The 26,323-nt window shown below is 46.1% G+C and overlaps 1 protein-coding gene across 4 annotated transcripts in view; it reads right to left on the minus strand.

Annotated features, from left to right (window-relative positions):
- The window catches only part of LOC114602243 (ATP-binding cassette sub-family C member 12), a 59,553-nt gene that overhangs the window by 31,803 nt on the left and 1,427 nt on the right, over positions 1 to 26,323 (minus strand). For 3 of the 4 annotated variants that reach the window (XR_003707885.2, XR_003707886.2, XM_028740218.2), the window contains exons 2-15: positions 25,152 to 25,325; positions 23,391 to 23,546; positions 20,847 to 20,994; positions 20,410 to 20,643; positions 18,113 to 18,286; positions 15,754 to 15,901; positions 14,784 to 14,932; positions 13,412 to 13,519; positions 12,731 to 13,003; positions 11,471 to 11,542; positions 8,942 to 9,066; positions 6,784 to 6,856; positions 2,902 to 3,105; positions 1,386 to 1,520 (exon numbers count right to left, since the gene is read on the minus strand). Coding sequence is in view for 2 of the 4 variants with exons in the window: in XM_028740218.2 (XP_028596051.2) it covers positions 1,386 to 1,520; positions 2,902 to 3,105; positions 6,784 to 6,856; positions 8,942 to 9,066; positions 11,471 to 11,542; positions 12,731 to 13,003; positions 13,412 to 13,519; positions 14,784 to 14,932; positions 15,754 to 15,901; positions 18,113 to 18,286; positions 20,410 to 20,643; positions 20,847 to 20,994; positions 23,391 to 23,546; positions 25,152 to 25,325 (2,173 nt within the window). In the remaining 2 variants the exon portion in view is untranslated. The remainder of the gene's footprint in view (positions 1 to 1,385; positions 1,521 to 2,901; positions 3,106 to 6,783; positions 6,857 to 8,941; positions 9,067 to 11,470; positions 11,543 to 12,730; positions 13,004 to 13,411; positions 13,520 to 14,783; positions 14,933 to 15,753; positions 15,902 to 18,112; positions 18,287 to 20,409; positions 20,644 to 20,846; positions 20,995 to 23,390; positions 23,547 to 25,151; positions 25,326 to 26,323) is intronic. The other variant, XM_028740219.2, reaches the window with a different exon arrangement.

The following is a 26,323-nucleotide window of genomic DNA, read 5'->3' on the forward strand; positions in this document are numbered from 1 at the left end:
ACCTGTAACCCAGCATCCAGTTTCCGATGGCGGGAAGCTTCCCCTCGAAACATGTGAAGGCAATCCCTTCTATTAGCTTAAGTCCAAGTGACACCATAGAGGTGTTTAAATTATGTGTTGTGTGGAGAAAAGGGGAGTCATTTTTCACGCACTCTCATAATCTTGGCCCTCAGGGCCATGCAATGAAGCTGAATGTTGGAAGATTCAAGACAGGCAAAGGGAAGCACACAGAAGTTAAAATATGGAACTCTCTCCCACAGGAGGCAGTGATGGCCAACAGCATGGGTGGCTTTTAAAGGCGATTAGACAAGTCCATGCAGGAGAAGGTTATCAATGGCTACTGGAAATGGTTGTTAACTCCTTCCCCAGGGAAATAAAACAGCCCACATGCATGCATTCAGGAAACATGCCAATATTATTATTATTTTTAAATTGTCTAGGCTTTTGGACAATAGTCTCCTGGAGTTCTTATGCGACTCATTTTGTTGTCTGCAGGGCATTATGGTGCATTAAACTGTTTTGTGTTGTTGTTGTTTTATTATGATGAGTTGCTCTCCCCTAAGGAAGGTCCGATTAGGCATTTGAAATAATAAATGATGGTTCTATCAGGGATGGGGAAAACTCAGGCCCAGGTACCAAGCATTCCCCTCTCCCAACAGGTCACTCTATCTGGCGCTTCAGACTCCCCCCAAGCCACCCCCTTCACTTGCCCTGCTTTGCATCTCAAATCGATATATCTGGCTAGAAATATGTTCTTGAACTATCATCGTGCCTCTTGCTTCCCTGCATGGAAGATGGAGAGGTATGGGTGTGTGTGTGTGTGTGTGTGTGTGTAAGAAAGAAGGAGACCTTTGAAATGTAGCTATACAAAAAGTAAGAGTCACATACATTGCTCTGTGTTTTTCCATCACCGGACCTCGTCCACCACTAGCACTGGCCCTTGGAAGATTCTCCCATGGGAATGTGGCCCCCAGGCTGAACAAAGGCCCCCCACTCTTATTCTAGCTGTTAAGTATATAAGGAAGAAGAGTCATAACAACATACAAAGAGCCAGCTGGATCAGGCGAAAGCCCAGCGTTCTGTACTCACACCAGCCATTCGCATGCCCCAATGGGAAGCCTATGAGCAGGAGCCCAGCTTTCTGTGGTTTCCGGCAACAGGTATTCAGAAGGCCTGCTGCCTCTGACCACAGAAGCAGAGCAGAGCCATCATGGTTAGTTGCTCTGGGTAGCCCTGTCCTCCCTCCCTGAGTCCTCAAAGGCCCAGCAAACCCAGCCTCTGGTTACTGACGGACATCAGCAAGATGGCCCCTGTAAAAAGCTGGCACGCAACCGCTTGCTCTTGTTGTTTGCCCTGGTATGTCAGCATTGAGGACTGGAACCCACCGGCGTTTCCTCCAAGTGCAGGTTTTCAATGAGATGAGCGTAACGCCCCTTCGCAGCCATCAGCGCTGCATGGGTACCACTCTCGCATATTCCTCCACCTTCGAGCAATAAGATTTCATCACAAAATTCTAAGTACTGGCGTGCATGTGTGTGTGTGTTTAAAGGCAATGGGGAGTGGGGGGGGGGGAGAGAGAAAGAAAATTGGTTAAGCGGGAAATGAGCTGAAGGGAAAACGCACTGCAAAACGCATTTTCAGAATAAAGACAAGTTTCAGTTTGTAGTTCGGAAAACATCAAATGTTCTGCCGTCGTGCACCCTTGTTGAGGATAATAATTATAGTTTATAGAAAAAATGCTACATTCTGCGCACCAGGCAAAGCAAGGAAGAGAGCGCGTCCCGATTCTCCCTCCCTCCCAAAGTTGTTAGAGACGTGTAAAGACTGCAATGCTTCAGGAACAATAAAGGTAGAAAAGTACTTTGAGTTTGGTGCAAACTGCAAGGAGACAGCAGGCTGTTGCTGGGTTCTGCCTAGGGATGAATGAACCTGTCAGTTTTGGTTTCCCTCCATTTCTCGTTTTTCCAGAATTAAATTCAGTCCTCCACATTCCCACACCCGTCTGCACTATTCAAATCATGAAAATTCAGCAGCCATTATTCTTTAAAATGCTATGATACTGCTTTAAATGTACAGTGCAGATGGGGGCCTTACTATCAACAATGCAGATGATGAGGCAATATTGTCTACTTACACCTGAGGCTAGTTTAGGGCAACACTCCTCAATTTTGAGGCCCCAGAAGCTGCTGGGGTACAACTACCATCATCCCCAGTATGCTCAGCCAATGATCTGGAATAAATGCAAGTTGTGGTCCAACCAGAGACTGGACACATGTAGCACACTGCACTGTCCCTTTAGCACTTTCACTCCTCAGCATGTGCCACCTGTGGTGTCTGCCTCACTCTTCCTAATGTTAGGGCCGGCCCTGTTCCCACACCTGTCTGAAGCAGATGAACTAAATATTACTGAAGGGGGGAAGTCTAAGGGTGTGTTTAGCTTGAACTGCACACATATTTTGTGCGTAGAATGGCTCCATCTATGTCAAGCAACAGCAAATTTCCAGCATCGCTGAGAAGAAATACCTTTCCTTCTCTTCTGAATTTTATTTTATTTATTTTTTAAAAAGCTGAGCCCCTTAAGCTTTGAGCTGTGGCTCTTGTGCCCCCTGCTGGTGTGTTGCTGTTATTTCATTTTTATCAAGCTGGCGGCAGGAGAGTAACAATGAAACAACGAAACAGAGCATCTGCCTTGCATGCAGATGGTTTAATCCCCGGCATCTCCAGGTAGGGCTGGGAGACAACCTTGCCTGAAACCCCAGAGAGATGCGGGCAGTGAGCTAGATGGACCAATGGCCTACCTCTTATAAGGCAGCTTCCAGCCGCTGGGTCTGTCCTATGTAAGACTTAAAAACAAATTCATATGCTAAGCTATTGAAACCCATTCCCTTCCATTTCCATTACCTGCAGCTGGTGAGTAACGAGGAGGATAGTCTTCCCTCGGAGCGCTTCTTTGATGCATGCTTCAAAAATATACTTGCCAACATGTGCATCAACCGCTGACAAGGGATCATCCAATAAGTAAATGTCCCTGTTGGCGTACACAGCACGAGCTAAGCTGATTCGCTGCTTCTGGCCTCCAGAAAGGTTCAGCCCCCTTTCTCCTATCTTTAAAGGGGAAGAATTGCCATATTCAATATATATATACAATGTGTTGTATGCAATCAGGGGTGCCAACTTGAATAAAATATGGAGGGGCAGGTAAGCCCCCCCCCCCCGGCATAATCAATCACAAGATGTGACACATAAAAACACCGTTTGATGGCAATGCCCATTATCGGGGGGGCGGGGCGCTGGCTCCCTCAAATATTTTATTGAGAGGGGGCTGAAGGGACATCAGCCCCTAGGAGTTGGCTCCTATGTATCCAATGTAGTGCTAAGTTAAAGCCCCTTAGTGGCATCCTTATTCCGCTAGGAACTGTTTTGCACCCACGGAACTCTGTTGCACAAGGGAATGCATAAGCAAGCTGGTTACTTTGTTGCACAATGGAATGCACAGGGTGTTGTGCAACGTGCTTCCACAAGAGCAACTGCTGCAATGGATTTCTCTGTTGCACAACATTAAAACCATTCTGCCCGCTAACACAAGAGCAAGCTTGCCAAACCAGTCCATTTTGTCTAGGTAGAGACTTCAGCCAACTAGTTAAGCACCGCAATCAGCATAACCAAATAAGTTGCTCTGTGCTACAGAACAAATGGATGTGCCTCCCTCTCTCCCTGCCCCTCGCAGCTGCTGGGTAGGAGAACAGCAGCTAGAGTGGTCTGCGTGAGCTGAGCTGGACGCAGGCTGGAAGCTGGAGACACAGAGTCATGTTTGCTCTGTGCTGGAAGAAAAGTTGCCACTAATGGTGAAGCAAGGTCTGGTGGGGTATTATTGCTGTGAGCCCCTTCATCCTATGCAGAGGTTGCATAGATGTGTGTCCTAACACCACCACAGTCTCAACTGACCTTCATTCCAAGGAAACTGAACCCTGGATAAGCACGGGAACCCCTGGAGACTTTCACGGCTTGGAGGATGGGGTAGTGTGCAACTATATAAATACACATTCTTATACCTCTACATTTCTGCAGCGAATAGCAGCTCAGATGGGGACGCGGGTGGCGCTGTGGGTAAAAGCCTCAGTGCCTAGGGCTTGCCGATTGAAAGGTCGACAGTTCAAATCCCCGCGGCGGGGTGCGCTCCCGTCGTTCGGTCCCAGCGCCTGCCAACCTAGCAGTTCGAAAGCACCCCCGGGTGCAAGTAGATAAATAGGGACCGCTTACTGGCGGGAAGGTAAACGGCGTTTCCATGTGCTGCGCTGGCTCACCAGATGCAGCTTTGTCACACTGGCCACGTGATCTGGAAGTGTCTCCGGACAGCGCTGGCCCCCGGCCTCTTGAGTGAGATGGGCGCACAACCCCAGAGTCTGTCAAGACTGGCCAGTACGGGCAGGGGTACCTTTACCTTTACCTAGCAGCTCAGATGGAAGAGGAGATCTATTTATAGGGGGATGTCTATAAAGGGAGTTTGCATGTGTGCTTCTCCAGATTATTCTTCTGGGGATATGTCCCATGGCAGACACTTGGACAGATCTGCAGACACACACCCCAATGAGGCACCTGGTGTCTTTTTCAAATATCTGCTATTGCAGTACAGAAATAGCTCAAATGTGATTGAGTTCGGAGGTAGATTACACATAATAATAATCCCAGGTAGAGAGAGCCCTTAATATAAATTTACACTGACAAGGTGGCCTGTGGGGGACACAGTGCCAAAATCCATTATTGTAGTGTTTCTATCCTCCCCCCCCCCCACCCCCTTCCCTAAATATGGACCTGCTTTCATTGCAATCAGTCACAGGGAAAAACAGAGCAATCCAGATGGAAATGAAACAGGAAGACCCTGGGATTTTCATTTGCTGCTTTTGTGGCTCTTTTGAAAATTAGGTGAGGTGCTTAAAAAATAAAACAGATCCAGACAGAGCTTCCCTATTCTGCTCCCGTTAAATTGTCCGAGGCAAAACATGCAAAGGGTGCCTTGGCCCTGAGACAAATTAGAGTCTCATCTTCAATCATAAGGCTGCCTTGAAAGGTGGGAAGAAAGGGACCCATCCACACCCTGGGTTGCTAGCTAACAAGTCTTAGGACAGGTTGTGGTATTAGGTTTTTTTTTTAGTTCGCAGATAAGGTAAGTGGAGAGATGAAAAAAATATATAAAATTAAGCATGGCATGGAGAAAGTGAGTAGAGAAGTGGTTGGTTCCCCTACCCCATTATGGCGTTTGCCCTCCTAGGTGTGTGACATCATACTGGGTTCATAAGGCAAGGGTTAACTAATTGTAAAATGCCTAACCAATAGGAACCCAAGGGGAGGAATTAGAGTTAGAGTTGTTAAGAAGTCAGTCTGGAGTTAGAAAAGGGAGAGAGAGGATAAGTCTGTGGGTTGGGCTAGTCTGATGTGAGAGAGTGAGAGAATCTGTTAAGAGGAGTCAGTCAAACAGTTGAGATAATTAGACAACAAGTATTAGGAAGGTATAGGCTGGTAAAGAAACAAAAGTTAAGAAACTGACCAGAATATTATCTGAGAAAACATAACTTGTTAATGCTTATAAAATAAACTTGTTTAGTTGGTTTAATTTTAACAACTGTCTGGACTCAGTGTGTACCCGAGAGTAACGGGTTGGTGGCAGCGGGGAAGTAAGCACAGTGGTGGCACAGGGATCAATAGACCGTCAAACGTCCGGGGACCCTGTGTGATCGCCACACCCATAACACTAGAAGGGCATAAGGAAAGAAGATGAATGCTGGAAGATTCAAGACAAAAAAAAAAAGAAGTGTTCCTTCATGCAACACATAGTTAAACTGAAGAAGTGTGCATGCACGCGAAAGCTTATACCCAGAACAAACTTAGCTGGTCTCTAAGGTGCTACTGGACAATTGTTTTGACTGCATCAGACCAACACGGCTACCTACCTGAAAACAGTTAAACTATGGAACTTGCTCCCACAGGAGGCAGAGATCAGTACCAAATTGGATGACTCTAAAAAGAGGACTAAACTAATTCATGGAGAACAAGGCTATCAATGGCTATGCTCTGCTTCCACAACTGGATGCAGTAATGCTTCTGAATACCAGTTGCTGGAAACCACAGGAGGGGAAAGTGCTTTTGCGCTCAGCTCCTGCTTGCAGGTTTCCCACAGGCATCCAGCTGGTCACTGTGAAAACAGGATGCTGGATTAGACAAGCCATTGGCCTGATCCAGTAGGGAATCTTCTTATATTCTTAGGTCCTGATGGTCATGTCACAGGCTGAGTAACACGTCACAAGTGGTCACTGACCATTTTGGGCCTGCGGGCCAATTTGCAAACCAGAGAATGTTGTGGGAAAACACACACACAGAGCAACCTATTCTACTGGCTACAACAAAATGCTTCATTCAACAGCAGGAGTGGAGTAGAGAAGGCCTCTGCAGGCAGATGTGTGCCACGGTTGCCAACCTGGCACTCCCCGTAAGGGACGTCTAATCCACATAGCAATTTATTGTACATGTCAGGAAGTGTACACTGAGGCTAGATTGATTGTTGCCCTTGTGTGCTTTCATGCACCTCCCCATCCCCCAGCCCCAGCCCATGAAATCAAAAGGGACTTGGCAAGATTAATTTGACAATGCCTTGACGGATAGGGTAAGAATAGGAAAGCTGTTTCACTATGAATTAAAGCCCTTACAGGAGGGCATTTGTCAGAAAATGGCGCTCGATAGCATGCGCTGAATGGCCAAGTTAAATGCAGCTTGTATTGAGACACTTACTTCAGTCATATCTCCGTATGGAAGAAGGTCCATATCTGACTTCAGGCTGCAGACTTCAATGGCATAATTGTACCTTTAAAAAAAATGGAGCATTCAGACTCTTGCAAATCACTATTTCTTTCCAAGCAAGAGACCCTGTGCTAGTTTTGTAGATATGAACTAAGTATATACTAATACATAAAAATCACTAATAGCATGCTGGCTTTCAGTTCGCTCCCAGGCAAAATTCAAAGTGGAACTAACATAATGTTGGAAGCCACCTTAGGTCAATTTAGCTCCATAATGTCTATATGGAATGGTAGGGGCTTTCTAGGATTTCAGACAGGAGACATTCCCAAGCTTACCTGGAGATGCCAGGGCTTGAACCTGGGACCTTCTGTATGAAAGGCAGATGCCTTACCACTGAGCTATGGCTCTTCCTCTGGTTTTTACCTGCACTGCTCTAAGTAGTATGGGATCAGGATAGTTGAAGGACCACCACCTCCCATTTGCTCTGCTCACCCATTTCCCACAGCATCAGAAGTCCTGCCAAACACCCTGCCCCTTGCAGAGGCCCAAATGGTCAGGGTGGCACCCCAATTGTGGAACCAGACATTGACCCATCTCTCCAACTTTAGATGAACTGTAAATTGTCTAGCTTTTAGCTTGAAGTCTGCCTCCCTCGCTGCTATTCTGCTCTGGGTTTTATCGCATAAAATAGATTAATGCTATCATAACCATGTCTACTCAGAAGTATGCTGGATTCAATGGGACATGCTCTGAGGTCAGTGGGGTTAGAATTGCAGCAGTAAGCAACATTTGCTGCTTTATGGTCCAGCCAGCCTATATAAGGCTTCAGTTGGAGCTGGGCACTTGCTGAGACAACAACTTGCAAAGCTAGCTCAGCAGAAACCTAGGAGCTCTCCAAGGTGCTGAAGGTGCTCTGGGTGCCTGGAATTTCTGATAAGACAATGCTGGGTGAAATGTGGCCATTGATAGTGGGGTGAGGAAGAAAAGTTGCCTCCCCCTGGGCTAGGTGGATGGGTGTCATTCACCATAAGGCAGTTTGCTCCGTTTATAAAGCTGGCTTTAATTAATCTTCCCAAATTAAAAAGCAATATGCATAGACTGAAATGACACTAATTAGCGATGCCATGTCTCATTAGCTGCTGTTTTTGATTTTTGAGGGATGCCTCTGTTGGTGAGCCAGTGGCAGATTTAACACATTCAGAGTTTGTTACGAATCATCATCATCATCATTATTATTTTCCTCTTGTTCTACACTTTCAAAGTACAACACGTGGCAGTTGGAATCTGACACACACCACACAACAATACAAACTGGGGGTGATAATTGAAACATGAGGACCGCTATGTTGGATCTCTGGCATGAGAAGTGCCCAGCTGAGAAGACAAACCAAACTAAGAACTATAGAAGCAGTCTTTCCTTGGTATGAACACACAAACCCCACACTTCCCGAAGATCCACTGACGTGTGAGGTGGAATTCTCCCCCTGAGTGTGTGAGGGAATGGGCCTTCCAGGGTGCTTCTGAGGTCAATCCCTGACCACCAGTCACAAAATGTCCACAGAGGCCTCCTTCAGGCCTGCTGCCTGTTCTGAACAAAGGAAAGGTGCAAAGACTTTCTCTCCGTAGGCAATGGCAACAATGGCTGAGGCAGGTGCCTTTACCGCACTTTGATGGCTGGTGTATCCACCCCATTCTGTGGCTCTGCCTCTCCTTTCGCTCTTTTAGACGGGGAAGCCATTTTATGCCATGCCACACACGTGGCAGCCACTTCCTCAAAATTCCAAATGAGCCCATGGGCTGCAAAAAAACCTGTGACCTCCTGGCTGACAAAGTCAGGTTGACCTCTCTAAGGGTGGGTGCCTCCCCCTGCTCCTTGGGAGAAGATCATCCCAAAATAAACATGTGGCTGCCTAGAATGCGCTGCGACATGCCATAATATCGCAGCCTTATAGTTATTTAAACTGTATTGCTCCTTAGTAATATGTTGGGTAGAAACCTGCCTGCACACTTCACATAAAATGACCAGAGAAAGCTAATGTTCAGGAAGGAACCTGCAATGTTCCTGAGGCAGGTGCACACACACACACACACACACACACACACACACGGTTACAACCTCATTATTCCTCTTGTCTAATTTAATATTTACTTCTGCTCATCGTATGCTTCTCCAAAAAGAACGTTGTCTCTGACGCTCCCGTGAAATATCCATGCCTGCTGAGACACGTATGCCAAAGTCCCACCCACCGCGACAGTCCCCTCATGGAGGTACATCTGAAAAAAGCAGATTATATGATAATTATTTTATCAGCTGAAAGCGTTCTGTCTTGCTTACCCCCCTTTTTAAACAGAACCAGCTCAAAATGGATTACACGAACACATTAAAATTACGTATCATTGAAGAATAGATGGTTACAATAGAATCAGCACAAATTTCATTAAAATAAAAAATCCCAGCTCAGGCTACAAAAATCAGTTTCATACTTTAAACCAAGGGTTGAGAACTTCAGGTCTGGGTGCGGCCCTCCCTGGCCTTTCTCTCTGACCCTTGAGACTCTTCCTAGCCACACCTATTCTCCCCAGGTCACCCCCCTCTTTGGCCCTGCTTCCCACCCTCCTTGATAGTTTTTGCAGGGCTAAAATGTGTCCTTGAATTCTGATAATGCTCCTTGATTGCCCAGCTGGAGGACAGACAGGCACACGTGTGGCTGCAGCAACTAACTTGCTGTGCAAAAGTAAAATTCATATTTATCGTTCCACCCACTTTGGCTTCTGGTCCTGCCCACCACTGGAATGTGGGCCTCAGAAGGATCAAGCAATTCAGGATAAGATCAGGGTGGTCTTCTGCATCCTACACATGCTTACTCAGAAGTGCCAGCTGAGTTGAGTGGCATTTACCTGCAAGTAAGTGCCCATACGACTGCAAACTTGAGAGAATGTCTTGCAAAAACCGCCTGATGTCGACAGCACATGCTACCCACCCTGAAAAGCACAGTTTCAGAGGACACTGTTGCACTGCTGGTGTTTAGTCTGGATCCTCCTAATCACTCCATTACAGAAAATCAAATGCATAGAGAGGTGCCCTGATTACATCTAATTGAAATTGAGTGCTAAGTGAGTGACACAGATTTTGTAATAGTGGCAGAGAGCAGCTTCAAGAGCAGATTAGCTGCCTGCTTCCTTTTCTTCCTCTTGCTCCTAATTCAGTGGCATGCATTTCTGAATTTCCATATTTTATAGGCAATCCTTCCTGCCCAGTTGGAATCCAACAACGTTTGGAGGGCGGCACGTTCTCCACCGCCAGTCTAGAGAAACTTAAGCAGTGTTTACTAAATAAAGAAGAAGCTGCAAACATTTGTAATAAGGAAAATGGACCTTAGAAAACCAGCACGATTGCATTTTCAGATGTTCTAAAGCATCACCATGTGCTCTGCGTTCACCTGGGGAGCTCAGTGCAGTTTTGGGCTGCATTTGGGGATAGGCTAAAATGTTAAGTGAAACAGAAGTGGATTGTTAGTTTTGGTGGGCAAGGCAGGCAGGAGGAAGGGAGGAGCTTGTCTGCTAGCCACAGCTATTAATAAATATGTCGGCCATTCTCCCAGAATGGATCAGGAGAGCTTGACCACAGCTGTTCAAGCACTGGTGGCTCCAAGATTGGATTACTGCAATGCATTGTATTGTAGGGCTTCCCTTTGTGCTTGACCTGGAAGCTGCAGTTAGTGCAGAATGCGGCAGCTAGACTGGTGACTGGGAGCAGCCGCCGAGACCATATAACATCGGTCCTGAAAGATCTTCATCTGCTCCCAGTACGTTTCCGAGCACAATTCAAGGTGTTGGTGCTGACCTTTCAAGCCCTAAACGGCCCAGTATTCCTGAAGGAGCGTCTCCACCCCCATCGTTCAGCCCGGACACTGAGGTCCAGCACTGAGGGCCTTCTGGTGGTTCCCTCACTGCGAGAAGTGAGGTTACAGGGAACCAGGCAGAAGGCCTTCTCGGTAGTGGTGCCCACCCTGTGGAGCAGCCTCCTGTCAGATGTCAAGGAAATGAACAACTATCTGACTTTTAGAAGACATCTGAAGGCAGACCTGTTTAGGGAAGTTTTTAATGTTTGGTGTTTTATTGTGATTTTAATATTCTGTTGGAGCCGCCCAGAGTGGCTGAGGAAACCCAGCCAGATGGGCGGGGTATTAATAATAATAATAATAATAATAATAATAATAATAATAATAATAATACAATGTTGTAGCATCGTTGCGGACATGTAACACTTCTCTCAGAGATCTGCACTGGTTGTTACCAACATGTTACCTTTCCCTTACCCTCTATGTGCCCATTCGGCCACTCCATTCTGTGAAACTTGCACTGTTACAGGTGCCATGGGATACTTGTTCTTCACTTGTAACAAATCAATATTTTAGTGTGGCAACACCTACACTTTGGAACTCCCTGCCTATTGCCAGAAGCTGAGTGGAGTTTTGAACCCTGATCTCCCAGGTCCTAGGCTGAGACTTTAGACACTGCACAACACATGACGCCTGTACTTTGCAAGTGCTGAGGTTGATATTCTTATTCAACCAATACAACCATAGAATAATTTAATACAGAAAAATGTACAACATTACAAGCAACTCCACTAGATAGTGTGCGTTTTCTGCAAAATGTTTAAAAGGTAGCATACCTGCCCCAATATCGCTGACATGATCGAGCTCTTTCCACTTCCAACATGTCCACAAATCCCTAAAACCTTGCCCTACAAAGAAAATTTATTTTGAAACAGCAATTGTGCATTTTTTCCCAACTGGTATGCCACATGAACATGCACAGAGTGATTGCTTAACTCTTAACCATAACACATCAAAGTCAGAAAGAAATGTTAGAAAATATTTATTAGAAATAGAATGAATTACCCCAGTTCAGTGCATAGCTATCACCAGTGCTTTTTTCTAAAAAAAATGTTTAGGGGTACTCTCATTTTGACTCAAGAAAATTACCATTTTATAGTTCAAATTGGGGAAAATAAATACAGCGAATGGACAAAAGTACAAAGATTCACAAAATGTTTAGGGGTATGTGTACCCCTGCGTCCTCCCAGAAAAAAGCACTGGCTATCACTGTCTACTTTACTTCATCTAGGCCAGGCATCCCCAAACTTGGCCCTCCAGATGTTTTGGGACTACAATTCCCATCATCCCTAGCTAACAGGACCAGTGGTCAGGGATGATGGGAACTGTAGTTCCAAAACATCTAGAGGGCTGAGTTTGGGGATGCCTGATCTAGGCCCCATCTGTACTATATATTTAAAGCAGTATTATACCATTTTAAATAGTCATGGCTTTTCCCAAAGGATTCTGGGACATACTATTTTCTGCATCATGGATAACATTGGCCCATTAAGTTCTGACATCCATGAAAACTAGACTTTCAGAGAAAGGCCCATCAATAACATCGCCGTGTCTAAAACTTTACGCACAAATTGTGTGTAAGACATGAGAAATCTGTGATTTGTTTCCTTCCTGTGAGAAACAATTCTTTTGGTCCTTGTTTTCTGTTTTCCTTGAGAGAAGTATGACTGTTCAAAGCAATGAAATAGATATACAGTGCAGATGAGACTTTAATCTCCCTCTGATCTCAATTTTTACCGTTCCCTCACCCAACCATGGGCCATGGCCAACTAAGTTTTAATCAGAGTAGACCCACTGAAATTAATCTACCTAAGTTAGTCATGTCCATCAATTTCAATGGGTCTGCTTTGAGTAAAGATAGCACTGGATATAATTGTTCTGTGAATGTACCTGGTAACATTTCATACATCTGACGGACACCAGCCCACAAAAGCTTATGCCATAGAAACGTGTCAGTCTTCAAGGTGCCACACGGCTCTTCCTTGCTGGACTTAACACGGCTACTCTTCTGCAAATTATCGTTCAGGTATACCTACTTTCTTCACCATAAAACTGATGTTGGACAGGACATTGCTACTACTGCACTCCTTCCCAGAACTTGATATCTGAGAGTGAGACGTGGTGACTCCAGTCGTGGATTGGGGCTTGCGTGCACTTTTCACTTTCAGGACATTCTCCTTATTACTTCTAGCGCTGCTTTCACTAGGCAAATTCACCCAGGACAAAGTGGCATTTTTCAGAACGACAGCATTCCGGGGGTCCTCCAGTGCCATCACATAGGCAGGAGGAGTTTTGGTGAGCAGAATTTTCTAAAGGAAAAAAAGGAGAGAGACAGGGTCAAGGATGGCACCCAATAAAGTAATGCACAGAATTAACTCCTTGTGTGATTGTGGCAGAGGTATGCTTGGAGTAAAATGGGATGTCCAGAAGCTGTGTGTCTAGTCACTGGATTAATAAACTCTGGGAACTAGCCTGAATGTCAGAACTAACATTATTTAAAAAAAAAAAAAGATCAAGAGCAAAGGGTTATGAACAGAGTAAAATTACTTGTACAGTTTCCTGTAATTTCCCCAGCAAGCAGCCTCCGGTGTAATAATAGATTAAAGTGCATATTGCTACAGCAAAAGTGTGGTCCAGCCCAGGAACCTCAGCCTAGGCCATTGTTTCTCATGCTCCCGCTGAACAAACCTAAAACATTTGTGTTGTTGTTGTTTTACCTCCATTCTTTTAATAGCGACATTTGCTTCCGCAAAGGCTTTCACAGAAAACGGCAGAATGGCAAGTGAAAACCTCATGACGTTAAACATAGCAATCATGCTGAAGGCCTGAAAAGGGAAAGGAGTTAAAAGGCAGCTGGCATCATGGCAGACTGGGACTTTAAACCTCACTCCCTGCAGTCCTAGCCCAACATTCCAACCACTACACCACCTCGACAATGGCAACATGAACTAAAGCTGCCAGGTTGCAATATGAATTTTGATGCTGCACTGAATTTCTCTGATGGAGGCTTGGGAGACACAGTTTCCCCTGTTCCCACTCCTTCTCCAGCTCTTTTGCCATATAGAACATAAGGAGCTGCATTATACTTATCGTCAAAGTGCTCGTCCGTCTAGCTTAGTATTGTTTACAGTGACTAGCAGCAGCTCTCATAGGAACATAGGAAGTTGCCTACTGAGTCAGACCGTTTGTCCATCTAGCTTTGTCTACACTGTCTACACTGAGCAGCAGTGGCTTGCCAGTATTTCAGACATAGGAAGTTCCCAGCACAACCTGGAGATGCCAGGGATTGGATCTGAGACATTCTGTATATGCTGTAAGCTGCCCAGAATGGCTGCAGAAATCCAGCCAGATGGGCATGGTATTCTTAATAATAATAATAATAATTCTGCATACAAACCAGGTGCCTACCACTGATCTATGGCCCTTCTGAATTTGCTGTGGAAGGAGGTAAACCAGAAATCCAGCTCATCAGCACAGGTATGTAAACAAAGGACCAACTCCAAATACTGGTTTTGACCTATAAAGCCTTGCACAACACAGGACCCCAATACCCCAAGGTTTCCAAGGGCTGCCTTTCCAGGTATGAACTTACCCAGACCCTACAATCAGCATCTGAGGTCCTTCTCTGTGTGCCCCCCTCTAAGAGGTTTCCAGCTCTAAGAGGTTATATTTTTTTAAAAAGGCATTCGATCAAGTGGACTACTGGAGGAGGGATGGAGTGATCTTTCTCATCTCTACCCCCCATGCTTGTTTTGTGTGCAGGTTGTGGATGAAGAGACTTTCCTTCTTCCACATCTAGCATGGAAACAAAGCAGGCTGGTAGACAAGGGATGGAGTGATCTATTCTTCCCCCAGTGACCTTCTTACTCTCACCTCCAAGGAATGCAATGCACTCACCATCACAGAATGTCTGGTCATCCATGGTGAACTACATGGTGAACAGGTGAGTAACCACATACAAAGCTGGAATAATGTTAGTTTGACCCTAAGTTTTAGGGTGCCAGAAAAGTAATGCCAACAACATCAGAGTCAAAATATGAAACTGACAAAATGATCATTGACAAAATGTAAATTGGGGCTAAGCCTTACAACAGAGGCTGTTAGCTCTTGCTTCAGAAGAATGTGGAAGGTGAATGTCAAGACAATCGCCGTGGTGGACACGATTGGAGTTAGGGCAGAATTCACGCTCTGTACATATCCGGCTTTTTCCAGGATTATCCTTTCCTTTTTTCTGGTGCCTGGGGAGGGCAAAATACATATATCCAGCTGTTATGATTTTAGCAAAGTGGTAAACCACAGGATCTTCTAGGCTAGGAATGCCAATACCCTAGATGAGCTACCCCACTGCAAGCAAATGACAAGACCCCACTGATTTTGGAGGCAGTGGTAACCCTTCCGCTAACAGAGCTGGGTTGAATGGGTTTAAACCCCAAGGTGCCCTCATGGGGAAGCAGATCACTCCTTCCTTAGTCATCAGATTGAAAAATCCTATTTTGAAATGTATTTATCTGCATTTATTTTATCAAAAACATATAATTTGATAACATATAAGAAATACAGTACAGAGAACAACTGAACGAAAAGTGAACCTGCGGAAAAGGTACAAATTCAGGTTGCTGCATTCACAATCCCTGGGAAGAATAATTATTGGGATTGGAGGCTTGTGACCTGTCCTTTTTAAAGCTTTGTTCTGTCTTTAGGTATCAGGATGTTCTCCTTGGGGATCCTATATTCTCCCTTGAAGCCAAAGGGCTACTAATAATTCCAAACAGTGGCATATTTCACTGTGAGACATCTGAACATTGGCTGTCATCATTTGTATATAATGCCCCTCCCATCCTGACCTGCATGGATCAGCTGAGAAGGAGGGCTGTGTGCTTGTATGTGCCACATGGCAGGTGTGCAGCTGAACAGGTGTGCACCTGTTCTAGACAATGGAATGCAATTTTGCAAATTATAATCTCAGATGACCACTGAAACAAAGACAATTGCAGGTAACGATCCACTTAAGGAACTCAGCTGAGATGCAAAAGAACTCTTCCCCCGCCGTGCCCCATACCTTTGATGGTATTCGCAAAAGATTTCTCCCAAGCATACATTTTAATCAGCTTGATGCATGTTAAAATCTCAGACATTATTCGCACACGCTTATCCGTCTTCAAAATGGCGGCTCTTCGGAATACAGATGTTATCTTGGCTATGAGCATCTACAGCAAATAGGCAAAATGCGAAGAGAGCAAACAATATAAGAGACAAATACTAACGGGCCTTTTTTTTTTAAAGCCCTTTCAGTGTTGGGGAAAGTCCAAGTAGCTCAGTGGTAGAGCACACGCTTTGCACTGAGAAGGTGCCTCTCCCCCTACGAAGTAGCCCGGTAGCGCCCCTAAAGGGCAGTGGGATTACGTGGGCAGGGACTATGAGGCAAGAGGGTGGCAGGGGACCCTGGGGGTTTAAATTACTATCAGACTTTGGAAAGCTTGTATGACTGGATCAAGTTCATCAATTTTGTTGAATCAATTAAACTAAATACAGTGGTACCTCAGGTTACGGATGCTTCAGGTTACGCATTTTCGGATTGCACACCGAGCCGAACCCAGAAGTACCAGAACGGGTTACTTCTGGGTTTCGGCAATCAGCCTTTGCGCATGCGCAGAAGCGCCAAATTGTGACCCACACGTGCGCAGACGCGGCGCTGTGGGTTGTGAATGCTGCGGGTTGCGAACGTGCCTCCCTCACGGATCACGTTCGCAACCCGAGGTTCCACTGTAGTTTTAACTGGATTTTGAATAAATGTGCAATTGATTGTTACTGTTATGAACTTTATTGTGCCATTATCTTTCTTAGTGTGCAGTGCAAACCACTGTTCTGAATAATGCTTTTCGTAGGGCTGAGTAGGGCGCACAGAGGAATGGGTTTATGGAACCAAGGGGGCTGTGGCCTGAGAAAAAAAATTGGGAACCTCTGGCTTAGAGGACACACCAGTCAGAAAGTTCTTGTTCAACTTCCTGACCCTCAACAAGAACATGACAGTGGTGAGTACAAATAAGTCCAGTGTCATCCAGTGAATAGACTATGGGCCCTTCCAGACACAATGCGTTCAGGATTATTTGGGCTCGTGATGATATGGGGACCATTACACAAGGTCTTGTTTTCAGCCCTGTTTGCGCCTGAAAAAGTTTTGAGAAGGACATACCGCTTCATATCCACTCCTGTAGCTTCCTGCTGAAATCCTGTGACATTTCACGCTACTAATGTTCCAGGTTGTGCTGTACGAATGTTGTACTATAGCACAAGGGTGACGCCCCAGGCGGCAGTAACACAATAATATTGGGGAAGCATCACAGAACAACTAATAAAGGGGAGTGGTGTGCAGATGCCCAGGGATAAATCTACCACTATTATTGCATCAGGGGCCATATTGACACGCTAGGCATGTGGATATTTTCATCCCCTCCCATTGCAAAAATCTCCTGATGTTTTCAAAAAGGAGGGAGTGGAAACTGCTCTTCGCTTCTTCCGCTCCTGCCTGACTCTGTGTGGAGTCTGAGTGTTATCTATGTAGAGATTAGATGGCTGAGTGAGAGCTGTAACACTCATGGAAGCAAGTAGCTCTTTAGTGTTTAGTTTGCAGTAGCTATTAGAAAATAAAGAAGTTATGCTTCACAGCTTTCTTCCGTGTTGTTCATACTCTGCTGAGTTTGGTCTCACAACTCAAAGTTGTGGGTCCAGTGCACTTAGACCTGCCTTCCAGGAGTGGAAGGTCTCTGGAAGTCGGGGCAGAACCAGTTGTTGAGCCCAGTCGTTGGCATCGGCTCAAAGGCGTTCTGACAAGGCATTTAAAGCACCACTTTAAATGGCCGTGGCTTATCCTAAAGGATTCTGGGAGCTGTCATTTGTTAAGGGTACTGAGAGCTGTTAGGAGACCCCTCTACTCCCCTCCCAGAGCTGCTGTTCCCAGAGTGGTTTAACTATGCATCCTCTTCTCAGGGAACTCTGGGAAATGGTAGCTCTAAGAGGGGAAGAGAGGGGTTCTCCTAACAACTCTCAGCACCCGCAACAAACTTCAGCTCCCAGGATTCTTTGGAGGAAGTGATGACTGTTTAAAGCAGGACCAGAGTGCTTTAAATGTATGGTGTGAATGAGGCCAATGACATGTTGCAGAATATACCCACCAAAAATGCCCACCTGTCTAGAGGTTCTCTAGGGATCTTTTTTCTAAAGCAGTTATTGACATAAACTTACTTCGCCAAACCTTTATTAGGCATTACAAATGTAGGCGATCATAAAACACTCATATATAAAATTTTCAAATATATACAGATAAACAGCCATGTAAAAAATATGTAATAACTAGGATTTTCATTGGAGTTTCTTCCCACTAAATAGTACCATGATTATGTAGGAAATAACTGTGTTACCTGTACAGGTATGAATATAATATAAAGAACCAGCCCTAGGAGTGCCGTGGGACCAAGGATGATGCAGGAATAGATTGTGCCGATGATCATCAGCAGAGGTACAGCAAGCGGCAGGGGACAAACTAAAGCAGCGTCAAATACTCGATAGCCGTCATTGCTTAGCAAATTGATCATCTGAAAGATACAAAGAAACCAAGAGTGATGCTGTGACCAACTAGTCAGAAGGAAGAATGAGGGAGAAATTCAGTTTGGTTCACATTTAAAGACGAACCTACTAAATTTGTACTTTCTTAAACAATGTGCGAGCCATCCTTGAAGTTTCCACTTTTCTGAATTTTGCAATGAAGTTCTCCTGTACGTGTAATGTGTACCAAAATGCATATACTAAAGGGACATGTGCACAGATATCTCACACTACTAAAAATATACAAAAAATGCATTATCTTGAGGAAATGGCTTGCAAAAATGTGTGTTATTAGTTTAAACTGCTTACATCTGTTAAGATAAATTTGCACTAATATGTCAAGTTTTCATGAGGGCGTTAAAAAAATTAGAAGAGTGTTGTGGAAATGCAGACTGGAAAAATTAGAAACTCAGAGAATCAAAGTCGACAGATTTGTCTGTCTCTAGTCAGAAGTGATCCTGTAATCAAAGGTTTTCAATTCATTGTCAAGGCATGTATAACACCTGAATCGGCTGATGTATAACCACCTGGTTTTTAATGCCAGCCTGCTGTTCTGGATCTTCCTGAAGGCCTACCTAGTCCAGTGTTCTGCTGCCCAGCAGGACTAAACAGAAGTCTGCAAGTAGCACAGGAGGGCAATGGCCCTCTCCCACTGTTGTCCCCCACCAATAGCTGGCTCTAGACTTGGAGGAAACATCTGGTCCATCATGACTTGCAGTCACTCATAGCCTTATCCAGTGACAGGGAAGCCAACTTGGGCCCCAGGTTATACTGTATTGGCCCGAATATAAACTGCACTCACAAATAACCTGCAATTTCAAAATGCAAGCGGTGGGGAGAAAAAAAGACATTTCCCCACACCCCCGGTCCGCCAGCAGCCTCCCTCCCTTCCCTCTTTCCAGTGGCTTGAGGGAGGCTTAGGAGCAGTGGGAGGGCTGTACACCATTGCCCCGTGCTCCCAGGCTGTTCTCGGGGGGGGGAGGAGCCACACCGCTTTGCCGGTGGCCTTCCCTTTCCTCCCGATGGCCAGCAAAACGGTGTGACTCCCCCCTCCCCAGAGAGCAGTCTGGGAGCATGGGGCAACGGTGTGCAGCCCACCTGCTGCTCCCTAGCTTCCATGGAGCTGTTGGGGGAAAGGGAAGGTTGTGAATATAAGCCACACTTTAACTTTTAGCTGTCAGAATTTGGAGGAAAAGTGTGGCTTATATTTGGGCCAATGCAGTAGGTGCCCAGCACATGTGACGTGACGTCATGATGTCATGCACCCCACAGCCTCAGAACCTGACTTTAGGTGGCACTGGAAGTCGGATTCTGAGGTCTTGCAAGGCCTTGGGCAGCATCTTTGAGGTCTCAAGAGGCCTCGGTCGTGACTTCCGGTGCTTCGCGAGGCACCGGAAGTGACATTGGGGGTCCTGCGGTGTGGGTACTGAGCATCCCTCACAAAATTTTTGTGTGTGCTCGTGGCCCTCAGGGCCCTCTATAGCTGGCACCCCTGTCCAGTGATCAGAACAATCCTTTCTAAACCTTTCGTCAAAGAAGTTTTACCAATCAAATGCCTCCTAGGAGGTAAGTTAATGAGAGCAGGGGTAAGGAAATATTTTCAGCTGGAAGGCCATGTTCCCACATGAGAAATATTTTGAGGGCTGTATGGCTGTAGTGGGTGGGGACAGAGGGAAAATGGGTGGGGCAATGAATTTGACAGGAAGTTACATGTTAGTCATTCCGGTTTCTATATATACACACACTCCACCTAGGCATGCAAGAGGCATTATCACATTTCAAGGGAGCATTCCAGATAGAGGAGAGTGTGTAGCAGGAGCAGTGGACGGTGTGGCCTGAGGAGAGGGGTGTGGCCTGGTGGACCACATATGGTCCTCATGTCTGAGATTCCTCACCCCTGAATGTATGTGGCCAGAGTGCTAGAAGAGCAGTGTTCAAATGCCTGCTTAGCCATGAAACTCGCTTGCTGACCTTGGGCAGTCACCATCCCTCATTGTAACCTACCTTGTGGGGTTGCTGTGAGGATTTTAAAAATGGGAGGAAGATAACCATTTCCACCACCTTCAGCTCCTTGCAGGAAAGGTGAGCTACAGATAAAATAAAGCCAACTTACTTCGCTGACAGAGATGCGTGCCAAAGTCTTAAATGACAGCAGCTTCTCAAATGTCAGGGTCGACACGGCAACTTTTAATCGGATAGCGGTGCGGTAGTTGATGGCCCAGGCCATTGACCAGAAGAAGACTTTGGAAAACTCTGTGATGAAAAGGGCTATGCAGAGGCCAATCCCATGGATGACGTCCCAGGAGTGGTCTTCACTGTGCGCCAGGATGTTGTGGATGATCACTGTCTGCAAAAGAGTTTCTCGGTTACTTTTCAGGGTGGGGAGATAATCTGCCAAATGGAAGGTATGCTGGCCGAGGATGATGGGAGCAGCAGTTCAAACACATCTGGAGAGAGCCAGGTTGGCGAATGCCGCCCGACAATCCCCCCACCCACCTTCAAAACACACATTTCAAGCGTGTTTGTAAATTGTATTTCCATGATACTCACCGGGCCCAAAGCACCAATAATAACTGAAATGATGTTAGCCGATACGTCTACCAGAATCCGGGTCCTTTGAAATTTAAACACCACTCTGCGTAAGGAAGCTTTATTGGGACCGACTTTGGCCAGCTCTTCTTCCCAAAGGTGTTGCAATCTGTCAAAGGCAAACAACAGCACTGCACATTTCCTCCACTCGCAAGCTGGTTGGAAGAGACCCACTTCTTATGGCTAGCTACAAAGTCAGTGCTGAACAGATGACCTTTGCAATTCTATGGGAGTAATTCCTTGCACAAGTTAGTTACTCTGAGCATGTTAAAAGTGCTGCTGCTAGCTAAAAACAAATTCCACACATTTAATGGGCTTCCAGGTATGCGGGCACACATTTTAAAGTGAAATGCCGCTTACTGCTCACCTTCATCTCTCCAAAGACACATTTACACTGTATGCTCCTCAGGAGCGGAGACTTTTGCCCTGCTGCCATTTTTTCTGTGCACATTTGGGGCCGCAATGCCACACCAACAACAATAAAACTTTTTCTGTGTGTGTGTGTGTGTGTGTTTGGGGTTGCTGCTAATGTGTGTGTGTTTTTAGTGGTTGAGGCAAGAGCTGCGCTGAGGGAGATGCTGCCCGCCGAAGTGGCTAGGACACCTGACTGAATTCTTTGCCTCTTCCTCTGTCTTCTTAACTGGCAGGAAGGACGGTGGAGCAGGCTTCTGTATTGCCGGGCTGAGGGAGGGAGCGAGGGACGGATGGAGCAGCTTTGCTGGGCTGCTTTTCCCTCAGAGAGGTGCCCCTTCCCTCTTGCGCTTCTGAGGGGTGCGGCGTGAGAAGCCACCCCATGGCCGAAGGTAACGGCTCTGTGCCAGGCGGGGACTCGGAGGAAAGCGAGCGCCAGAGCGGCATGTGCTGTGCACCCAGGGGCGGGACAATCAGCCCATGGGCCGATAACAGCACAGTGGTGCGATCCTCTCGGCAGGGGGGGGGCGTGATCATGGCATGGCAGCGTGATCCTCCCAGTGGGGAGCCAATTGTGGTGGCACAATCCTCCTGGTGGGGGGGCCGATCACGGTGTGGTAGCACTATCCTCCTGGCAGAGGGTTTATCACAGTGTGGTGGCGCGATCAGGCCAGGGGGGATTTTGTCACCCCCCTCCGGGATGACACCCGGGGCGAGCTGCCCCCACCACACACCCCTTCCTACACCCCTGCCTCTGGGGTCATAGGAGTAAAGGGGACAGTGAGCCAGGGAGGAAGTTCAGGCATGAGTGATGCTACTTGGGAGGAAGGGGGAGGCATATGTAGGCACCTGCCTAGATCAGGGCCTCGCTGGTAGTTCAGAAGGCACCTCCATCTCAAATATAAGCTCTCGTTTTGACCTGTATCAACGCTGAAGCAAATGCTCCACTAAGAATTCTAATATCCAGTGTCAAGGCAAAAGATGCCATGCTGATGGCCAATGTGGATGGCATTAAAAGGGAGGACAGAGCTATCAATTCTATGGTATGTATTCATGAATTAATCTTGGATTTATATACCAAAAGATCTCACAGTGGTTCACAAGATAAATAGGGATGGAAGAACACAAGGCTATGGCTACTTTCCTTGTTGGCGCATGATGCTCCTCTTTCCAATGATATGTGAAGCAGCAGGAAGACCATACCTCTGAGCAGATGCAGAGGCCTTTCAGCTTGGCTACTAGCTGAGAGGTCTTCCCTTCGGAGGCGGCATGTCCTCTGAATGCCACTTTGCTGGGAATCGCAAGTGGGAAGAGCACCATGGTGCTCAGGTTCCTACTTCCAAGCTTCCCACCTGGCTGGCCACTGTAAGAACAGGATGCTGGAGCAGCTGGGTCTTTTTGGCCTGATGCAGCAGCTGGACCCTTCTTGTATTCCTGTGTTAAGCCTTCCTGAACTAAAGAATGAGGAACAGGCCTTACTGGGGTGCCTGGGTTTGGGTGTTCACAGATGCCAGGTGATGGCACCAGCCCTGCTCATAAGGTGACTCTGCACGGAAAAGTTGCAGGGAGACTGGATGAAATCAGGATCATAACATTGCATGCACAACAAAAGATCTGGGGGGGGGGGGGAGGACAGTGGCCTTCCATCCTGTTCCCCTGAACTTTACATGAGTGGAGGAGCAAGAAGCTGCAAATAGTGTTATTTCCTAGCTAAGAACTGCCTATTATACTCAAGTTCTCGAGAGCAGAGATGGGCGTGAGGACATGCAAATGATCGTTCCCTGCATGCGGAAAAAGCTCTTACATATACAGTGGTACCTCTGGTTGTGAACGGGAACCGTTCCCAAGGCCCGTTCGCAACATGAAAAGAGCGCAACCCACAGTGGCGCATCTGCACACGCAATGGTTGCGATTTGGCGCTTCTGCACATGCGCGTGGCATCATTTTGCATTTCTGCGCATGCACGAGCAGCAAAACCCAGAAGTAAACCTTTCCAGTACTTCCGGGTCGCCGCGGGACGTAACCTGAAAGAACGTAACATGAAGCAAACGTAACGTGAGGTATGACGGTACCGGTGTGTCAAAACCCTGCTACCTTTTGGTGTTTGGTTCTGAGCTATCAAGGGGGGAGAGAGGAGGCAAGGAGTCCATGCTGAGTTTGTGCTTGAATCCTCGGAGCATGAGGTACGAGAGCCAAGAAAATGTCGCAAATGAGAGCAGCCCTGCGTTGTCTATTGGATTCACAGCTGACCTGCCCGGGAGAGGGGAGAGAGTAAAATAAAACAAAAAGCTATTGCATTGCTAGCAAGCTGCCTTCTGCTGCATCAGGCAGTTTGTCCATCCAAACTCAAAAACTCTCATGGGCTTTCTCCTAACGTCTAACTGAGTGGTTTGAAAATTTTCTAGGGTCACAGCCCCTTGGTTCCATAAACTTATCCCCAGTGCCCTCTACCCTATGAAAAACATCATTCAGAACAGTAACAATTAATTGCACATTTATTCAAAATCCGTTTAAAACTATTCAGTTTAATTAATTTGACAAAGTTGATGAAGTTGATCTAGTGATACCAGAAACTGCATGAAATATATATATATATTTAACACATTCTTAACTAATGGAAACATAAAGGTAAAGGAAATATGAAGCACAAACTATTTATATATAGCTACTTACCAAATATGTACAAACCTTCACCTGACACAGATGTGCCGTAACTAATTCATAAGGCAATCAATAGCTATTACCAATAATTGGCTAAATACAAATAAATGTGGCCAAAAGGAAGTAGCTCTGAAAGCGATAAGATTAGTTGAAGTTTCTGCTTTTCAATGCGGGAAGTCACACCCCAGCTGAAGGTCCCCAAAAGAATTGGGTGTAATAGTCTGCACTTCTAATTTGCTATCATTTTGTTGCTTATGTAGAACATTCCACCGTTCATATGTACATATATTCTTCTGTCCTGTTTGTTTCTCCCGAATATTTCTATTTGCAAATATGCTTGTTAGCACATACCTAGATCATGAAAAACCAAGGGTGGAGAATGTGCGGCCCTCCAGATGTTGTTGGACTACAATTCCCATCATCCTTGACCATTGGCTGAGGCTGATGGGAGTTGAAGCGCAAGAAACATATTGAGGGTCACCATCTCTGCTGCAAATGGCCTTTTTATGCATACCCATGTGTTATTTATAATTCATTTATTTCTTGACTTTGGCAGAACTCGGAATGGTATATCTAGAGCGCCAAGCACTGACCAGATCTGGACCTGCTAGCTTCAGGAAGTTTCTGGTTTTATAATAGAAAGGTGGGATATAAACGTCAATGGAATAAAATAGGACTTCTTTTGTTCAATATCATGGTAACATTGCATTGAACAGAGAGAGTCATAAACAGAATCCTTTCAAAAGGTCTGTCTCTCATCCATCAGTGTTAAGGAGACGCCTTAACATTTCAACGGATGGAGTATTTTTATAGCCCAGCAATTCACAAAAGAAATTCACCTTTCGAAATAAATAAATAAATGAGGTGCACAGTTTTATGCTGACCCACAAGTTTGAGATTTATTTATTTATTTTTGCTGGCCTTTTCCCTGTGAAGAATGAGAGGGTGCAAATGCTATTCAAAGCCATCTTTGTTAACCTGTTTGCATTCCAGTTATGGGAAGGGATGTAGCTCAGTGGTAGTGCATCTGCCTTGCTTGCAGAAGACACCCCCCCCGCCCCGGTTCAATCCCAAGCATCTCCAGGTAAGGCCTGAAATCCTGGAGAGCTGCTGCCGGTCTGTGTTGACAGTACTGAGCTTGATGGACTCAATGGTCCAACTCGTTAGGCAGCTTTCTAATGCCACACAACTTGCCTTGCTTTCAGGCGGATGGGGATCATGGTTTCCAAACTTGGAGAATATTTCTGGTGGAAGGACTTTTTGGCAGTGACTGTGTTGAACCCGGGACTCAAGCAAGACTCCGACACGTATACCTTGCCCGCTTGCAGATCCCATGGCTCATCGCTTACGGTCAGATTTCTCTTCGAAGTAAAAAGAGAGGAAGAGAGAGAGGCTATTACTTTAACGACGAAAAAGAAAAAAGTTGTTCAACAGTAGAACAGGCTGCTTCTGAAGCAGTGGACCATCCATCATTAGGAGGTGACTAAGGTCGATGGCCATAAAGAAAGTTGATCGCTGAAGAATTGATGCTTTTGAATTATGGTGCCGGAGGAGACTCTTGAGAGTCCCATGGACTGCAAGAAGATCAAACCTATCCATTCTGAAGGAAATCAGCCCTGAGTGCTCACTGGAAGGACAGATCGTGAAGCTGAGGCTCCAATACTTTGGCCACTTCATGAGAAGAGAAGACTCCCTGGAAAAGACCCTGAGGTTGGGAAAGATTGAGGGCACAAGGAGAAGGGATGAGAGAGGACGAGGTGGTTGGCCAGTGTTCTCGAAGCCACTAACATGAATTTGACGAAACTGCGGGAGGCAGTGGAAGACAGGAGTGCCTGGCGCGGTCTGGTCCATGGGGTCATGAAGAGTCGGACATGACTAAACGACAACAACAAGGTCGATGGCCACCTATCAGGGATGGTGTATGTAACACTGGGTTTCCTGTGCCTTCAGGGATCATATCACATGGCCTTCCAACTTTAGCTTTTATTTTTCGAAAACGTAGTTGACTTTCCTATCATTGGAGCAAGAGAGGTCTCTGGTCGCCATTGTTGTGGGGCAAGATACCCACAACTATCAATGCCAAGAGCCCATCTGCAAGAAGCCATTTTCATTTGGGTGGCAGAAAGAGTTGATTAGCTCTTGAGCAAGTAAGGATCCCAAACTGACAGGGCACCATTTACTGGCTCTGTTTGGCTATGATCCTTTCTTCCCGAAGAGTGTGGAAGTCAGATGGGGGATTGCCCAGGCATGGACAGACTAGCTGGGGCCACAAGGCTCTCACTGTTGCTTACCTGGAAAGGGAGTGACAAAGGGAGTGAGAAAGCTGTGGGAGGTCAACATAGCACAAACATAGTGGTGACCAGGAG

This window comes from Podarcis muralis, chromosome 7, assembly GCF_964188315.1.
Source record: "Podarcis muralis chromosome 7, rPodMur119.hap1.1, whole genome shotgun sequence".
Lineage (NCBI taxonomy): Eukaryota > Metazoa > Chordata > Lepidosauria > Squamata > Lacertidae > Podarcis > Podarcis muralis.